Below are 18769 nucleotides of genomic sequence, written 5' to 3' on the forward strand. Positions count from 1 at the left end.
GAGCGCTCTGTCCCTTCTGTCACCTCTCACTATCAATGGTTCTTCACAGCCCTTGTCAGGTGGGGGTAACAATCGCTTTTGTGCCATGTTTAGTACCCCAATTTACTCCCCATTATACTGTTTTTATCTAGATGACTCCCATCCTCCATTATCAGCCTTAATTAGGTTTAGTTGCAAGGCAGAGCGACCAAATCTGTGACCAATGAGGACGCTGGTGGATCCGAAATACCATCTGAATACATTTCGGTGCTATTAATTCTCTATTCAGGGGATATTCTTATTAGGGCGGGACTTCCTCATAAGTTATTACTGCGGGACTTTCCGTCAGAGGATGTCCTGATTGTGGCCGATCTCTTGCCTTTTTTAGGCAACGTCCTGATTAGGGCGAGATTTTCACTCCCTCATTTCTGGGGTTTGCTCTGATTGCAGCATAGCATCAGGGTTTGTGTCAGTTTATAAAGTGAATAAGCAATTGGATGCAGCCGTGCCCAGACAGTAATGAAAATGGAGAAGCACAGGGCCCCAGACACTATGGAAAATGGCAAAATGCCAGGGCCAAGACAGTATGGATAATGCAGAAACACCGGGGCCCAGACATTATGGACAATGGGGAGGTTTTGGGGCCCAACAGTATGTGCAATGGGGAAGCATCGGGCCCCAGACAGTATATACAATGGAGAAACACCGGGGCCCAGACAGTATGGACAATGGGGAAGCATCGGGCCCCAGACAGTATGTGCAATGGGGAGATATTGGGGTCCAACAGTATGTGCAATGGGGAAGCATCGAGCCCCAGACAGTGTGTACAGTGCGGAAGCACTGGGCCCCAGACATTATGGACAATGGGGAAGCATCAGGCCCCAGACAGTATGGACAATGGGGAAGCATCGGGCCCCAGACAGTATGGACAATGGGGAAGCATCGGGCCCCAGACAGTATGTACAATGGAGAAACACCGCGGCCCAGACAGTATGTACAATGGAGAAACACCGGGGCCCAGACAGTATGTACAATGGAGAAACACCGGGGCCCAGACAGTATGGACAATGGGGAAGCATCAGGCCCCAGACAGTATGGACAATGGGGAAGCATCAGGCCCCAGACAGTATGGACAATGGGGAAGCATCGGGCCCCAGACAGTATGGACAATGGGGAAGCATCAGGCCCCAGACAGTATGGACAATGGGGAAGCATCAGGCCCCAGACAGTATGGACAATGGGGAAGCATCGGGCCCCAGACAGTATGGACAATGGGGAAGCATCAGGCCCCAGACAGTATGGACAATGGGGAAGCATCGGGCCCCAGACAGTATGGACAATGGGGAAGCATCAGGCCCCAGACAGTATGGACAATGGGGAAGCATCGGGCCCCAGACAGTATGGACAATGGGGAAACACCGGGGCCCAGACAGTATGGACAATGGGGAAGCATCAGGCCCCAGACAGTATGGACAATGGGGAAGCATCAGGCCCCAGACAGTATGGACAATGGGGAAGCATCGTGCCCCAGACAGTATGGACAATGGGGAAGCATCAGGCCCCAGACAGTATGGACAATGGGGAAGCATCGGGCCCCAGACAGTATGGACAATGGGGAAACACCGGGGCCCAGACAGTATGTACAATGGAGAAACACCGGGGCCCAGACAGTATGGACAATGGGGAAGCATCAGGCCCCAGACAGTATGGACAATGGAGAAGCATCAGGCCCCAGACAGTATGGACAATGGGGAAGCATCGGGCCCCAGACAGTATGTACAATGGAGAAACACCGCGGCCCAGACAGTATGTACAATGGAGAAACACCGGGGCCCAGACAGTATGGACAATGGGGAAGCATCGGGCCCCAGACAGTATCTACAATGGAGAAACACCGGGGCCCAGACAGTATGTACAATGGAGAAACATCGGGGCCCAGACAGTATGTACAATGGAGAAACACCGGGGCCCAGACAGTATGGACAATGGGGAAGCATCGGGCCCCAGACAGTATGTGCAATGGGGAGATATTGGGGTCCAACAGTATGTGCAATGGGGAAGCATCGGGCCCCAGACAGTATGTGCAATGGGGAGATATTGGGGCCCAACAGTATGTGCAATGGGGAAGCATCGGGCCCCAGACAGTATGGACAATGGGGAAGCATCGGGCCCCAGACAGTATGTGCAATGGGGAGATATTGGGGTCCAACAGTATGTGCAATGGGGAAGCATCGGGCCCCAGACAGTATGGACAATGGGGAAGCATCGGGCCCCAGACAGTATGTGCAATGGGGAGGTATTGGGGCCCGACAGTGTGTTCAATGGGGAAGCACCAGGCCCCAGACAGTATGTGCAGTGGGGAAGCATTGGGCCCCAGACAGTGTGTACAGTGCGGAAGCACTGGGGCCCAGACAGTATGGACAACGGGGAAGCACTGGGGCCCAGACAGTATGGACACTGGGGAAGCACTGGGGCCCAGACAGTATGGACACTGGGGAAGCACTGGGGCCCAGACAGTATGGACACTGGGGAAGCACTGGGGCCCAGACAGTATGGACACTGGGGAAGCACTGGGGCCCAGACAGTATGGACACTGGGGAAGCACTGGGGCCCAGACAGTATGGACACTGGGGAAGCACTGGGGCCCAGACAGTATGGACACTGGGGAAGCACTGGGGTCCAGACAGTATGGACAATGGTAAGACAGTGGCTTATTGTTAAGGGTTCAGTAATAAACATTTGTTATATCTTTTTTGTGTAGCGCTATAGCATGCAATTCATGTGTACCCGGCAGCCACGATAAAGCGATTCTTATGGCTGCCGGGTACACATGCATTGGCCAATTTACCGTATGCGTTAAGTATTTCATGTTGGCATGCTATAGAGTGCTACTTTATTTGTTGGTTATATATGGAGATGGCATCTCTTAGTGATAGGGGGAGGATTAAATTAACCCTTCACGGTTGATCCAGTGATTTCCAAATTATTCCACAGAGTGTTGCTAGCAACTCAAATGACGATCCAAGGAGATCGCTAATCCCGTTTATTTTAGTCACTACTTTTATAATATTTTGCTTAATTATGCAAAGTTCTCAACTACCAATAGCATCATTGTAATACTTCACTTTATAAGCCAATAATATTGCAAGAAAACCGGAAACTACATATATGTCCGTATCTACATAGCATAGAAAGTAGTATAATGGCATATAGTATAATGGCATATTCTTCAGAGTTCTACAATATAATACACCCCCGGGTCCCTTATCTTGCACCTGGTGAGGAACAGTCTGGTTTCATAACAGCCTGAACTTTTATCCCAATTACAAAAATGTATCTTAAAGCAACAAAAATGGAGAAATGAAACCTTCAGAGAATGGAGAAATGAAACTTCAGCTTTGATTTTAGTTTTAACCCTTCACAATCCCCCCTAGATAATTTTTTTTAAAACATATGCAGCATCAGAGGTTCTATCCCAAGCTAACAGCTTGAGGGGTACTGGCCTTCACATGACTGATGCGGTGTTATCAGCCATGGCTGTTTCGGCGCACCTGTCCGCCCTGTATACTGCAATTCACGAATAACAATTTTTGATGACTGTGTTGGAGATCTTTTGAAGGTAGCTTTTTGAGATCGGTGCAGAGAAGAGCAGGGGCAACGACACCTTTGGTATCATCATTAGCTGTCTTGGTGCAGAATTTCCTAATACATACAGAAATACACCAAAGAACAAGTTTTAGTATCACATATACAACAAGGATACAGGCAGCAATGTGCAACAAGCTTTGTAAGATCCCAGCTATCCAGCCCCCAATTCCCTTAAACCAATTGGCTGGATTGAGAAAGGAGAAGGTGTCTGACCACCAACTGTCCTTAGTACGATCATTGACTTTTTCGTATTGATCTCTGAGTCTTTGAATATCTTCTAACTTTAACTTCATAGTACTGTTAGGATCTATATAATGACAGCAAGCGGGTCCAATGACCTGACACATACCACCTTGTGCTGCTGTTAAGTAGTCCAGCACTATAGGATGTTGATTAGTGACTATAATAAGTTGATTTTGGACAGCAACAGTAGTGTTAAGTATGTCCAATATATCCCAAATTTGATCACCTACAGTTGTGGCCAAAAGTATTGACACCCCTGCAATTCTGTCAGATAATACTCAGTTTCTTCCTGAAAATGATTGCAAACACAAATTCTTTGGTATTATCTTCATTTAATTTGTCTTAAATGAAAAAACACAAAAGAGAATGAAGCAAAAAGCAAAACATTGATCATTTCACACAAAACTCCAAAAATGGGCCGGACAAAAGTATTGGTACCCTCAGCCTAATACTTGGTTGCACAACCTTTAGCCAAAACTACTGCGACCAACCGCTTCCGGTAACCATCAATGAGTTTCTTACAATGCTCTGCTGGAATTTTAGACCATTCTTCTTTGGCAAACTGCTCCAGGTCCCTGATATTTGAAGGGTGCCTTCTCCAAACTGCCATTTTTAGATCTCTCCACAGGTGTTCTATGGGATTCAGGTCTGGACTCATTGCTGGCCACCTTAGAAGTCTCCAGTGCTTTCTCTCAAACCATTTTCTAGTGCTTTTTGAAGTGTGTGTTTGGGTCATTTTCCTGCTGGAAGACCCATGACCTCTGAGGGAGACCCAGCTTTCTCACACTGGGCCCTACATTATGCTGCAAAATTTATTGGTAGTCTTCAGATTTCATAATGCCATGCACACGGTCAAGCAGTCCAGTGCCAGAGGCAGCAAAGCAACCCCAAAACATCAGGGAACCTCCGCCATGTTTGACTGTAGGGACCGTGTTCTTTTCTTTGAATGCCTCTTTTTTTTTTTTTTTTTCTCCTGTAAACTCTATGTTGATGCCTTTGCCCAAAAAGCTCTACTTTTGTCTCATCTGACCAGAGAACATTCTTCCAAAACGTTTTAGGCTTTTTCTGGTAAGTTTTGGCAAACTCCAGCCTGGCTTTTTTATGCCTCGGGGTAAGAAGTGGGGTCTTCCTGGGTCTCCTACCATACAGTCCCTTTTCAGTCAGATGCCGACGGATAGTACGGGTTGACACTGTTGTACCCTCGGACTGCAGGGCAGCTTGAACTTGTTTGGATGTTAGTGGAGGTTCTTTATCCAACATCCGCACAATCTTGCGTTGAAATCTCTTGTCAATTTTTCTTTTCCATCCACATCTAGGGAGGTTAGCCACAGTGCCATGGGCTTTACACTTCCTGATGACACTGCGCACGGTAGACACAGGAACATTCAGGTCTTTGGAGATGGACTTGTAGCCTTGAGATTGCTCATGCTTCCTCACAATTTGGTTTCTCAAGTCCTCAGACAGTTCTTTGGTCTTCTTTCTTTTCTCCATGCTCAATGTGGTACACACAAGGACACAGGACAGAGGTTGAGTCAACTTTAATCCATGTCAACTGGCTGCAAGTGGGATTTAGTTATTGCCAACACCTGTTAGGTGCCACAGGTAAGTTACAGGTGCTGCTAATTACACAAATTAGAGAAGCATCACATGATTTTTCGAACAGTGCCAATACTTTTGTCCACCCTCTTTTATGTTTGGTGTGGAATTATATCCAATTTGGCTTTAGGACAATTCTTTTTGTGTTTTTTCATTTAAGACAAATTAAATGAAGATAATACCAAAGAATTTGTGTTTGCAATCATTTTCAGGAAGAAACTGAGTATTATCTGACAGAATTGCAGGGGTGTCAATACTTTTGGCCACAACTGTAGATAGTCTGTGGCCCTAACCAATATATCCCACATTTGTGTAATCATTGGGTAAATGAAAATAGAACTGACAACTTTATTGGCCACACTCATCTGCACTATATGTGGTCTCCCTGAAGGGCGGGGTGACTTGTCCGCAGCTCTTTGTATAATGTATGTTTGGGTATAGCCTGTGTATCCAACTGTTTGTTCGGAATAACAAAGGTGGCCGGGGTCAAGCGACCCAGAGTACAAGTACCTCTTACCCCTACTGGCAACCATTTATAAGCATTATCTCCACATACCCAGAACATGTCATCAGGTAAATCCCATAGGGCTGAATGTTGCAGCGCCAATCTATGAGCTAAGTCTATGAATGCAGATGCATTCTGAAGCATACATCAAGCTGGAGATTGTCCTAAAGGACTACAATCACCTACATCGGGATTTCCACAAGTGGGGGTTCCTGGCACATATTCAGAGGACTCATTACAAGATATATTGCCAGGAATACTGGCACAGGTTTCGTTAGAACCCTGGGGAAACAAATTAGAATATTCCCATGACGTGTTATGTAACCTTCTTTCTAGCAACATTGGTTTGAAGGCATCAGTAGAGTGTGAAGTTACATTGAAACTGACTTGTAAACCATACGTTGGAACTTGCCCTAGATTGGTTAGACTAGTCTTATTCTTAGGTACCCAAGCCCCTCCTTTGTAGGCCAAATATTGAAGGTGTGTATTGCTTCCTGAAAGGTTACCAGGGGTATCCTACCCATCCCACAATAGGTATACCAACAGTCAAATTCCATAACTTAGCATTATCTGTGGCATTATTAGCGAGTCATAGAATCATAGAATCGTAGAGTTGGAAGGGACCTCCTGGGCCATCTGGTCCAACCCCCTGCTCAAAGCAGGATTCGCTAAATCATCCCAGTCAGATGCCTGTCCAGCCTCTGTTTGAAAACTTCCATTGAAGGAGAACTCACCACTTCTCGTGGCAGCCTGTTCCACTCATTGATCACTCTAAATGTCAAAAAGTTTTTTCTAATATCTAATCTGTGCCTCCTCCCATTCAGTTTCATCCCATTGCTTCTAGTCTTTCCTTGTGCAAATGAGAATAAAGTTGATCCTTCTACAATGTGACAGCCCTTTAGATATTTGTAGACAGCTATTAAGTCTCCTCTCAGTCTTTTCTTATGCAAACTAAACAATCCCAAATCCTGCAACCTTTCCTCATAAGACAGGGTTTGCAGACCGGTCACCATTCTGGTCGCTCTTTTCTGAACTTGCTCCAGTTTGTTGATGTCGTTTTTTTAAAATGTGGCGCCCAGAACTGGACACAGTATTCCAGATGAGGTCTGACCAAAGAGGAGTAGAGGGAAATAATGACTTCACGTGATCTAGACTGTATGCTTCTGTTAGTACATCCCAGAATTGCATTTGCCTTTTTTGCTGCTGCATCACACTGTTGACTCATATTCAGTCTGTGATCTATTAGTATACCCAAGTCTTTTTCACATGTGCTGTTGCTTAGCCCTATTCCTCCCATTCTGTATATGCTTTTTTCATTTTTATTGCCCAGATGTAGTACTTTGCATTTTTATCTTTTTGAATCCTCTCTCTCTTCTCTAGTATTAGCTATCCCTCCTAGATTTGTGTCATTAGCAAATTAAATCAGTTTACTGTTATGAATGAGTCACCGAAGGAGGAAAAAACAAAAACACAAGCTAAGTCCAGAAAACCGGAGAGGTTGGTAGCTATCGGATTGCAGACCCCTGATCCTATTCACCGCAACTAACAGTAGCCGTGGGGGGTTCCTACGGTGCCCTAGACCCCTCGTTCACAGCTGGATAACTAAATAAGCCTAAAGAAAGAAAGGGGAAATCTAAACTGCCGCAGAGCAGACCCCAAAGCAATAGGCAGCCCCCAACATGTATTGTCGGTGAAAAGCAGATGAAAACACAAACACAGACAGAAAGACAGGTTGAGCAAATGATGGTGCCCAACTAACTAAATAGGAAAGGACAGAAAAGATGCTGGCTGCAATCCGCAAAAAACCCTACCAAAAATGTCCCAACCGTCTGATAGGGAAAAAGGCCCTGAAGTCGCTAGACTTCAAAATCACTATATCAGCACTCAGATATATTCTGAAAACAGAGCAAAGAGATAAACTGATCAGAGACAAAAATGGAGCTCAGCCCTTCCCAACAAAGGCAGGCTGAACACAAAACACGAAGCAAACAGACAAAATCTCATGGAAAAATAAGAGAGCAAAAACTTAGTTTTCAGTAGACAGGACTAACTGGTTGCAAGAGCTCAGAGCAGAAAGGATCACCAGCACCCCTGTAGGGCGTCGGCTGCCTTATATCCACTCAGTGATTCCGGGTGTCCAATCAGGCTCCACCTGTTCAGATGACAGGTTCTTCTCAACCCAATCAATTTCACTACCTCTCTTCACCAGCAGAGGGAGTTCATCAGACATCAACGGTGAAGGGGAAAATGAACTCAACAGTTTACCCTCAATTCCTTCATCTAAATCATTGATAAAGATGTTGAACAATACAGGGCCCAGGACAGAGCCCTGTGGTACCCCACTTGAGGCATTCTTCCAACTGGATGTGCAACCATTTACGACCACTCTTTGGGTCCGATCACTAAGCCAGTTATGAATCCACCTAACAGTTGCCTTGTCCATTCCATACTTATTAAAAAATGACTAAGTATTGTGTGAGATACTTTGTCAAATACTTTGCTGAAGTCGAGAAATGCTATATCTACAGCATTTCCCTGATCCACCCAGTCAGTGATTCTGTCATAGAAGGAAATTAAGTTAGTCTGACATGACTTATTAGTTACAATCCCATGCTAACTCTATTTAATCACTTCATTCTTATCCAGGTACTTGCATACAGGTCGTTTAATAACTTGTTGAAAGATCTTTCCTGGTATAGAAGTCAGATTCACCGGCCTATAGTTGCCTGGGTCCACCTTCTTCCCCGTTTTGAAGATAGGAACAACATTTGCTCTTCTCCAGTCTTCTGGGACTTCTCCTGTTCTCCAAGAATTTTCAAAGATTATGGAGAGGGGTTCAAAAATTTCTTCTGCTATCTCCTTCAGTACTCTGGGGTGTAATTCATCTGGACCTGGAGCCTTGAATTCAGTTAGGTTAACTATTTCCTCACTATCTTTCTGTTTATAGATATCCTGGATTCTTCTATTCCCTTAATAGGACAGTGAAGAACAGTTGATGTTACATTTCCTTTCTGAGAGAAAACAGATGCAAAATAGAAATTTAAAAGTTCGGCCTTCTCAACATCCTGTCTTACCATTTCATCATTTTCATCCTGTAAAAATCCTATCGCATCTTTGACTTTTCTTTTACTTTTGACATATCCCCAAAATCCTTTTTTATTGCTTTTGACATCTCTTGCAAGCCTCAATTCATTGCCAGCTTTAGATAATCTGATTTGTGCCCTGCAGGTTCTGCAGACAGCATTATATTCTTCTTTAGATATGCCTCCCTCTTTCCATTTGATAAACATTTATTTCTTCCTTTTTAGCATGTGTTTAAGTTCTGTGTTCATCCATCCTGGTTTCCTTAAACACTTCCTATTCTTCCCTCTTTTCGGAATTGTTAACAATTGTGCTTTGAGAATCTCATTTTTGAAGATTTCCCATCCTTCCTGGACATTTTTGTCTTTAAGGATATCCAGCCATTGGATCCCTCCAATTCGCTTTCTGAATCCCTTAAAATTTGCCTTTCTGAAATCTAACCTTGACGTCTGAGTCTTCACAGTTCTTCCGCCTCTAGTTATCCAAAATTCTAAAATAGCATGGTCGCTACCTCCGAGGGTCCCAGCCACTTTTACCTCCTCAACCATTTTCTCCCTGTTTATAAGGATTAGATCCAAGGTAGCAGTTCCCCTTGTTTTCTCCCTTACCTTTTGGAAGATAAAGTTGTCAGCAAGAGAGGATAAGAATTTCCTTGACCTGTTAGTTTTGCCTGAGAGAGATTCCCAACAAATGTCTGGATAGTTGAAATCTCCCATGACAACTATGTCATATTTTTTGGAGAACTTGGCCATTTGATGCATAAAGAGTTCATCCATATCTTCAGCTTGCACAGGCGGCCTGTAGTAAATGCCTACAATGGTGTCCTTTCCATTGTTCTGTCCTTGTATTCTTACCCAGTTTCCACAGAACTCCCAGTCTCTGAAGCTTCAATCTCTGTGCAGATATACGCGTTTCTAACATACAATGCGACACCCCCTCCTCGTTTATCAAGTCTATTTCTAGCAAATAAGTTGTATCCTTCTAGTCTTGTATTCCAATCATGTGTATCGTCCCACCAAGTTTCAGTGATTCCAATGACGTCATATTTCTTTTCCTGTGTTAGTAGTTCCAATTCTCCTTGTTTGTTGCCCATGCTTTGTGCATTAGTATAGAAACATTTTAGTTTGTGATTGGTTTCTCTTTCTCCAATATTTTTATTTAGATTCTTTTGTCTTTGTTCTTCCTTTCCACTTCTAATAGGAGAGTTCTCAATAGCATTTGTCAGGTGTATGGCTTTTTCTAGCCTTTTGCTTCCCTTCCCACATTGTTCTAGTGTAAAGCTCTCCTGATGAGTGCAGCAAGGCGACTTCCAAATACATGTTCTCCAGTCTCCTACGCCGCGCTGGAGTTGCAGCCCTCCTTGGCGTCCGCATAAGCAGCGCCGCACACACGGTAGGTCTAGAGGGACGCAGCTCCTCTGTCCTTGGGTCCTGCTCCTGTGACCAGATACCTTGTGTGCATCTACCTGAAGCCTGTGTCACTAACAGGTTCAGCGTTTTGTATGTTTTTTGTTGCGGCACCTCTGAGTGTGAACAGAGGCCGCTCTGCGCACTCCGGGTGAAGTTTAACCTGTGTGCATCATACCGCCATATTGCTTGTCTGCCACCACTTAGCAGTTATACCACCTACTGCTCAGTGGACCCCGAGTGGCGAACGCACTTTATTATTTTATTTAGTGCGTTCCGCTGTTCCTAACATTATATTAGCGCCAGGGTCTGGCTAATAATGGCAGATCAGCAGCAACTCCTTCAGTGCATTCGCCAGCTAGAGGGCCGGTTGGCTACTCTTGAGAGCGTTATTGCAGCGGCGAAGTCTTCGGAGGCTGCTGTACAAGCGATCCCAGAGGCGGTTTCACGTATGTCCACGTCCTCCCCTGCGCCGACAGTTACCCGCCTCCCGTTGCCCGATAAATTTTCTGGTGATGGCGCCTCCTGTAGGGGTTTCATCAGCCAGTGCTCTATCCAGCTGGAGTTACTGGCTGCACGATTCCATACGGAACGGGCCAAGGTGGGGTTTATTGTTTCCCTTCTGTCGGGCAAGGCGTTGGAGTGGGCTACGCCACTATGGGAGCGTGGTGACCCAGAGGTTTGGACCGCTGCTCAGTTTTTAACAGCTATTGAGCAGGTCTTCCTGGGACCACGGGTCACGCACGACACCTCGCTACTGGCTTTGACTCAGGGATCCCTCTCGGTTAGTCAGTATGCCGTTCGTTTTCGGACACTGGCTTCCGAGCTGGAGTGGTCTGATAGAGCCCTCATCCCTGTGTTTTGGCGAGGTTTAGCTGAGCATGTTAAGGATGCTCTTTCTATCAGAGAGGTTCCTGCAAATCTGAAGGAGCTGATTGCCATTGCCACCCGTATTGATCTCTGTTTTTCAGAGCGTGGGCTGGAGCGTGCTCAATCCAAACGGAAGGTTACTCCGGCTCCCAACCTCTTTGAACCTCTGGAATCACCCAAGCCAGAGTGTTCACTCCCAGAGCCCATGGAGGTGTCTCGCGCCAGTCTCGAGGCGCGTCCGACACTAAGCTCTACTCGCGGTTGCTACTGTCAGCACTCTGTTCACCAGGATAACGGGGCCCCGCAATGGCCAAACTCTGTGCTGCCCCGGGCAAGACCTTTGTCCCCCCTCGCCTTCGGCCCAAGGTTCTCGCGTGGGCACACGCTTCCAGGGCGAGTGATCACTGTGGCTACATGCAGACCACAAAACTCCTGGCAGGGTCGTATTGGTGGCCGCACAGGGCTCGGGACATGCGCCTCGTGTGCTCGGGTAAGCTTCCTTAAACAGAGAGGAGAGACGTCCGCCGACACACTGCGGCGTCCCACTTCAACTTATGCTCCGGGCGGTTTTGCCGCTCCCGTTGTCTCCCACATGTCCTTTCTTAAACCTGGCGATCTTGCCATCTCTGATACCTTCCATGTGTCACCTACCGGGACATCAGACTTGCCTTCGGACGAGTCTGAGGCCTATGCCTCTGATGGGCACAGGGTGGTGGATTGGAAGGCTCAGAGTGGAGGGGGCCCTAGGAGGGGGGGTAATGTTAGGCATCAGGTTTCTGCATCTGCTCTGCTGGAATCCAGAGCCTCACATTCTGCGGTCTCCTGTCTTTCTACTGCAGAGGAGATTACTTTGCAGCACACCCTCTGTGCTCCTACGATCTCCCATTGGAGATCGGGAGTCATGTGCCCAGGTCCTGTTCCAGATCTCATTGGTCCATCTCAGAGATCTGGAAGGTGCCGCACTGCTATAAAAAGCACGCATGGCCGTTCCGCCATGCGCTAGTATAGACTATACTTGCTATGTGTGAATGGAGACGGATGCATGATTCTGATGTCTGACTCATTTGAAACCCCTTCCCTCTGATATTACGCATGTGGATAGGGAATTAGTATATCAGTCAGTGGCAAGCCTTAAGCCACTGTGCTCACCGTACCGCTACGCTAGCGTCCGACATCGCGCTTGATTTCAGGCTTTGTCGTTCAGCGGCAGTGTCCTACGCCGCGCTGCAGTTGCAGCCCTCCTTGGCGTCCCCAGAAGCGGAGCCGCACACACGGTAGGTCTAGAGGGACGCAGCTCCTCTGTCCTTGGGTCCTGCTCCTGTGACCAGATACCTTGTGTGCATCTACCTGAGGCCTGTGTCACTAACAGGTTCAGCGTTTTGTATGTTTTTTTTTTTGCGGCACCTCTGTGTGTGAACAGAGGCCGCTCTGCGCACTCCGGGTGTGCATCATACCGCCATATTGCTTGTCTGCCACCACTTAGCAGCAGTTATACCACCTACTGCACGATGGACCCCGAGCGGCGAATGCACTTTATTATTATTTTATTTATTGTGTTCCACCGTTCCTAACAATGATAATGCAATCATTTGTACACTACAGGAGCTTCTCACAAAATGAGAATATCATCAAAAAGTGAATTTGTCAGTTCTTCAATACAGAAAGTGACTCTCCTCTATTCTATAGAGTCATTACACACAGAGTGATCTACCTCACGGGTTTATTTCTGGTAATGTTGATGATTATGGCTTACAGCCAATGAAAACCCAAAAGGCATTATCTCAGGAAATTAGAATACTTTATAACACCAGCTTGAAAAATGATTGTAAAATCTGTAATGTCCTCTTGAAATGTATGTTCAGTAAATGCCCTCAATACTTCTGCATCAATGTGGCGTGGCATGGAGGCGATCAGCCTGTAGCACTGCTGATGGGTTATGGAAGCCCAGGTTGCTTTGATAGCAGCCTTCAGCTCGTCTGCATTGTTGTCTGTGTGATGCTAGTCACTTCTCATGGCCAACCCGTGAGTCAGAGTGGTCAAGGAGTCTAAGGTCAGAAACCAGGAGGGTACGTCATAAACAGAAGGAAGAGGCAAAAGCGTAGTCAGGCAACGTTCCGAGGTCAGTGTACAGGGAGGATAACGGATCAGAGCAGAAGGGGTTAAACAGGCGGATAGTCAGAACAAAGTCCAAGGCTAGGCAACAGATCAAGCATACAGAACTCAAGGCACAGGGAACACAAAGCACAAACCTCACAAGATAAATGTACGTCTTGCAGTGGTCTGGGAGAAGCTGCTCAGTTCTGTAAGCATGGCATTTACCCGGGATAGTGAACACCTGGAGACTGCCTACACCTCCCAGTCACCGGTTGGCTAGTCGAGCCATCAACAAACACACTGACAGCTCAGCACGCCCTTGAACCAGATTGGATGGCCATGCTGTCAGTCAAAGTACTGACAGCTTCAGCAAGCCCCTGTACCGGATTGGATGGCTGAACTGTCAATATCAATATCCCAGACACCCTGGGGCAGAACCGTGACAGTCTGGTGTCTCTCATCTTCCTCTTGACAATACTCCATAGATTCTCTATGGGGTTAAGGTCAGGCTCCTTTTGCATCAATTACTGCATCAATGCGGTGTGGCATGGAGGCGATCAGCCTGTGGCACTGCTGAGGGGTTATGGAAGCCCAGGTTGCTTTGATAGCAGCCTTCAGCTCGTCTGCATTGTTGGGTCTGGTGTCTCTCATCTTCCTCTTGACAATACTCCATAGATTCTCTGTGGGATTAAGGTCAGGGGAGTTTGCTGCCAATCCAGCAGTGATATTGTTGTTTGTACACAAGGTAATGGTACTATTGGCCGTGTGGACAGGGGCCAAGTCCTGCTGGAGAATGACATTTCCGTCTCCATAAAGCTTGTCGGCAGAGGGAAGCATGAAGAGCTCTAACATGTCCTGGTAGACGGCCGCGCTGACTTTGGTCTTGATAAAACACAGTGGACCAACACCAGCAGATGACATGGCTCCCCAAACCATCACTGATTGTGGAAACTTCACACTAGACCTTGGAAATCAAGGTCCCAGAGTCTGGAGGAAGAGTGGAGGGGCCACAATCCAAGCTGCTGGAGGTCTAGTGTGAATTATCCACAATCGGTGATGGTTTGGGGAGCCATGTCATCTGCTGGTGTAGGTCCACTGTGTTTTATCAAGACCAGTATTGTCAGAAGGAAGATGAAAGACACCAGACCCAACAATGCAGACGAGCTGAAGGCTGTTATAAAAGCAACCTGGGCTTCCATAACACCCACTGACCAGAAATGGACACACTTACCCACTGACCAGAAATAAACATTACCACTTACACACTGAATGTGGTGTAATTTAGGAGAAATTTGCTTTAGTTCCATGATGGCGATCCAGGGTACCCCCCTTCTGCAAATCTTTAATGAGGACTTTATGTGAAGCAGTGATTACTTGCTCAGTGATGCCTTCAGATGGGATTTAGGAGAAAGCTTCCTGGCCCCAATGCCAGGTGTTGAGACCGTGTCCTCGTGCGATTCTCCATCAGAGGGCAGAGTCATACGGCGGTATTTCTAGTGCGAGAATCGCATCGTAAAACTCATACTGGCTGTCAGCTCTCTTGAGCATAGTAATGCATCACGCTGTCTTGCTCAGGTCAGGAGAGGTACCGGGCCAGACCGTTCTGTGCAATGCGATTCTCGCACGAGTTCTATGGCTGTCTGACTCTGCCCTTATACTTGCCTTCTCGTCTCTTGTTGCTTCTTATGGTACAATCTCCTGGTGGTGCAGTCGCATAATGACCCCCACTCCTTAGTGTCCATCTTCTCCTGCCTTACTGACAGGTCCCGTCACCGTGTTGTCACTCATCTCTTCTGGGACAGTCCTGGTCTCTGGGTCTGAGGACTCTTCTCTCCACACATGGGACCTCACCACACAGGAGCAGATGGAGGAGCAGCGAATGTCAGGTCCTGTGTTGGGACTGGTTGCTTTCTTCAGGAATGAGGACTATATTGTAACCCATGGTCACAATGAACTGCAAGTCTGGCAGGTCCAGCACTTGTGCAAACTGCACTGGTTTCTGGGAACTACGGTGACCACAATTATTGTCAATGAAGCTCTCACCCCCTCCAGAACCCTGTGTGTCTGTGCTGATGATACCGTGCGGCTCCTCTGTACATCAACTGGGCAGCTGCTAACAATGCTGGATGGAGGGGAGCGACTGCTGTCCGCAGAATACTGTCCGCTCCAGGAGATGGTCTGTGTACTGCTTGAAGATGGACACCTAGTGAAGGCCAGTGTCCTCACCAATCCCATGCGTGTGGTTAGCAGGATGAAGGTCAGCGGTTCAAAGAGTAATTCCTGCTGCTTCTGCCTGTTCTCTTATATAGCAGACAGCCCAGCAGCAGGTACACAGCAACGAGAAGGTTCAGAAAACAAGGACAACATTGCAAGACACAGGTAAATTTCAGGTTTCTGGGACTAATGAGATGTGAGCCACCAAAATCGTCCAATGACCAGAATATGTGGAGCAATAGGATGACTGGAAACAGACTGATGGCATTTACGGTTGGTCGGATGACTGAGACAATGGGGTGAATGATTAGATTTCGGGATGATGGAACAGTTGAGATCATGAACGTTTGATATTAATTGGTGATGGAGTCATATTATGCAGTGATTGACTGAGATGATGGATGACAAGGGTGATTGATTGGGATGACTGGAAAGACAGACTGATTTTATAATGACATAATTTTATAATGATAGCGCCAACATACTCCGCAGCACTTTACATTTTAGAGGGGACTTATACAGACAATCAAAGACATTAATCACATAAATCACCAGATACCAAGAGGAATGAGGGTCCCGATCACCAGATACAGGAGAAATGAGGGCCCTACTCACAAGCTTAGAATCTATGAGGAAGTAGGGGAGATAACAATTGCTTTCATAGTTCTTAATTAAAAGTTTTAATATTTGCGCTCAGAGATAGACTTTTAAATATACTAAACTCACTCCTCAAGTAGAAGTGGAAAACTAAGTAGCCAACCTAGATTGCAACCTTCAGTTAGCGATGAGGGTCAGGCACCGCCTACTTGACTCTTTGCAAAAAACTTCAAAAATTGGAAAAATAAAAGAGAATTTTTTTTTTTTTTTTATAAATCAAATTATGCCACGTATGCAAAGTTCACCATAGGGCTAAGGAAAATAAAAATTGTCCATATAAAAAAAAGGAATCAGAAATACCTTGAGATTAGCTTCTTTGATCTGATGGTGCTTAGCAGTCCAGGTCCTGTGCATAGGAGGTTCCAATAAAACGACAACGATAATATTAATGAAGTCCAGAATAATGTCACCATGTGAGGAGAAGGGTTTGATGCTATAAGTTGCGGACGCTTGTCCCGGCCGGAGACAGGCGTCCTCTCTGCAGTGCGCCCTCCTGGGCTCAAGGCGGTAGCGGCGCACGCCGAGAAAAGCTAACAAGGTCCGCAGGACCTTGTGTGACGTCACAGTCACGTGATCACTCACGTGACTAGCTATGGAGAGCGGTGAAGCTCAAAAACATCCGACGCGTTTCTGAATCAACGGATTCCTTCATCAGGGATACTCCATAGCGAATAGATAGCATTTATATACCCTTCACCTTCAGAGGTTCTAATTTAGACATTGAAAGCAAAAAGTTCGATTTCACTATTAAGCCCATTAGGCATCAGAGTGTCCATCATAAAAATCCATCTACTTTCTTCTTTTGACATCTGATGGATGAAGTTGCCTCTCCTCCAACTTCTATTAACCACTTTGATGCCTGTCACTAATGTGCCTCTTATAAGACCCCCATGATTAATTAAAAAATGATTGGAGAGGGGATGACCGCTGAATTTATTCTTAATATTCCTCAGATGTTCCGCTATCCTTATATACAATGGACGTATGGTCCGGCCAATATATAATTTGCCACAAGGGCAGGTTATTCCATATATGACCCCCTTAGTTTCACAGGTTATGAAGTCCTTAATTTTGACCTCCCGAAATTTATTTGAAATAGACAATTGCTTTCTAAGACCTAATTTTCTACAAGGTCCACATTTATTGCATGGAAAAAACCCTTTTGGGGGTGTGTGAACATGTACATGACTCGTCAACATAGGTTTAGGAATAGAAGGGGCTATTATATTACCGAGATTATTTGCTTTCCTAAAAACAAACCTAGGATAAACTGGTAACTTTTCACCGATCACTTTATCATTTTTTAATATATTCCAGTGTCGGTTAACAATCTTTCTAAGGATTTTGCTGTTGGCATTGTACTGTGTAATAATAGGAATATCTTCCATAATAGAACACTCGGTATTTTTCTTTTGTTGTATCAGTAGATCCTCTCTCGGCATTTTCCTAACAGTCTCCTTGATTTCACCCAGGACCTTAATGTCATACCCCTTTCGGACAAATTTATTAGTCAGAAATACCGCCTCCTTGTCAAAATCTTGTATTCTACAGCAATTCCTATGCGCCCTAATGAGCTGGCTTTTAGGTACATTCACAAGCCAGCTTGGAAGGTGACAGCTGTCCTGGGTGAAATCAAGGAGACTGTTAGGAAAATGCCGAGAGAGGATCTACTGATACAACAAAAGAAAAACACCGAGTGTTCTATTATGGAAGATATTCCTATTATTACACAGTATAATGCCAACAGTAAAATCCTTAGAAAGATTGTTAACCGACACTGGAATATATTAAAAAATGATAAAGTGATCGGTGAAAAGTTACCAGTTTATCCTAGGTTTGTTTTTAGGAAAGCAAATAATCTCGGTAATATAATAGCCCCCTCTATTCCTAAACCTATGTTGACGAGTCATGTACATGTTCACACACCCCCAAAAGGGTTTTTTCCATGCAATAAATGTGGACCTTGTAGAAAATTAGGTCTTAGAAAGCAATTGTCTATTTCAAATAAATTTCGGGAGGTCAAAATTAAGGACTTCATAACCTGTGAAACTAAGGGGGTCATATATGGAATAACCTGCCCTTGTGGCAAATTATATATTGGCCGGACCATACGTCCATTGTATATAAGGATAGCGGAACATCTGAGGAATATTAAGAATAAATTCAGCGGTCATCCCCTCTCCAATCATTTTTTAATTAATCATGGGGGTCTTATAAGAGGCACATTAGTGACAGGAATCAAAGTGGTTAATAGAAGTTGGAGGAGAGGCAACTTCATCCATCAGATGTCAAAAGAAGAAAGTAGATGGATTTTTATGATGGACACTCTGATGCCTAATGGGCTTAATAGTGAAATCGAACTTTTTGCTTTCAATGTCTAAATTAGAACCTCTGAAGGTGAAGGGTATATAAATGCTATCTATCCGCTATGGAGTATCCCTGATGAAGGAATCCGTTGATTCAGAAACGCGTCGGA

General features: G+C 45.6%; 1 protein-coding gene across 1 annotated transcript in view; it reads left to right on the top strand.

Moving 5' to 3' along the window:
• WDR97 (WD repeat domain 97) overlaps positions 1 to 18769 on the top strand; it is an 850927-nt gene that overhangs the window by 8508 nt on the left and 823650 nt on the right. Inside the window, exon 3 of the mRNA XM_073556560.1 lies at positions 15186 to 15801. Within this exon, the coding sequence (XP_073412661.1) occupies positions 15186 to 15801 (616 nt within the window). The remainder of the gene's footprint in view (positions 1 to 15185; positions 15802 to 18769) is intronic.

The sequence above is a fragment of the Dendrobates tinctorius genome, unplaced genomic scaffold, assembly GCF_039654945.1.
Source record: "Dendrobates tinctorius isolate UK_male_01 unplaced genomic scaffold, ASM3965494v1 ptg000235l, whole genome shotgun sequence".
Classification (NCBI taxonomy): Eukaryota; Metazoa; Chordata; class Amphibia; order Anura; family Dendrobatidae; genus Dendrobates; species Dendrobates tinctorius.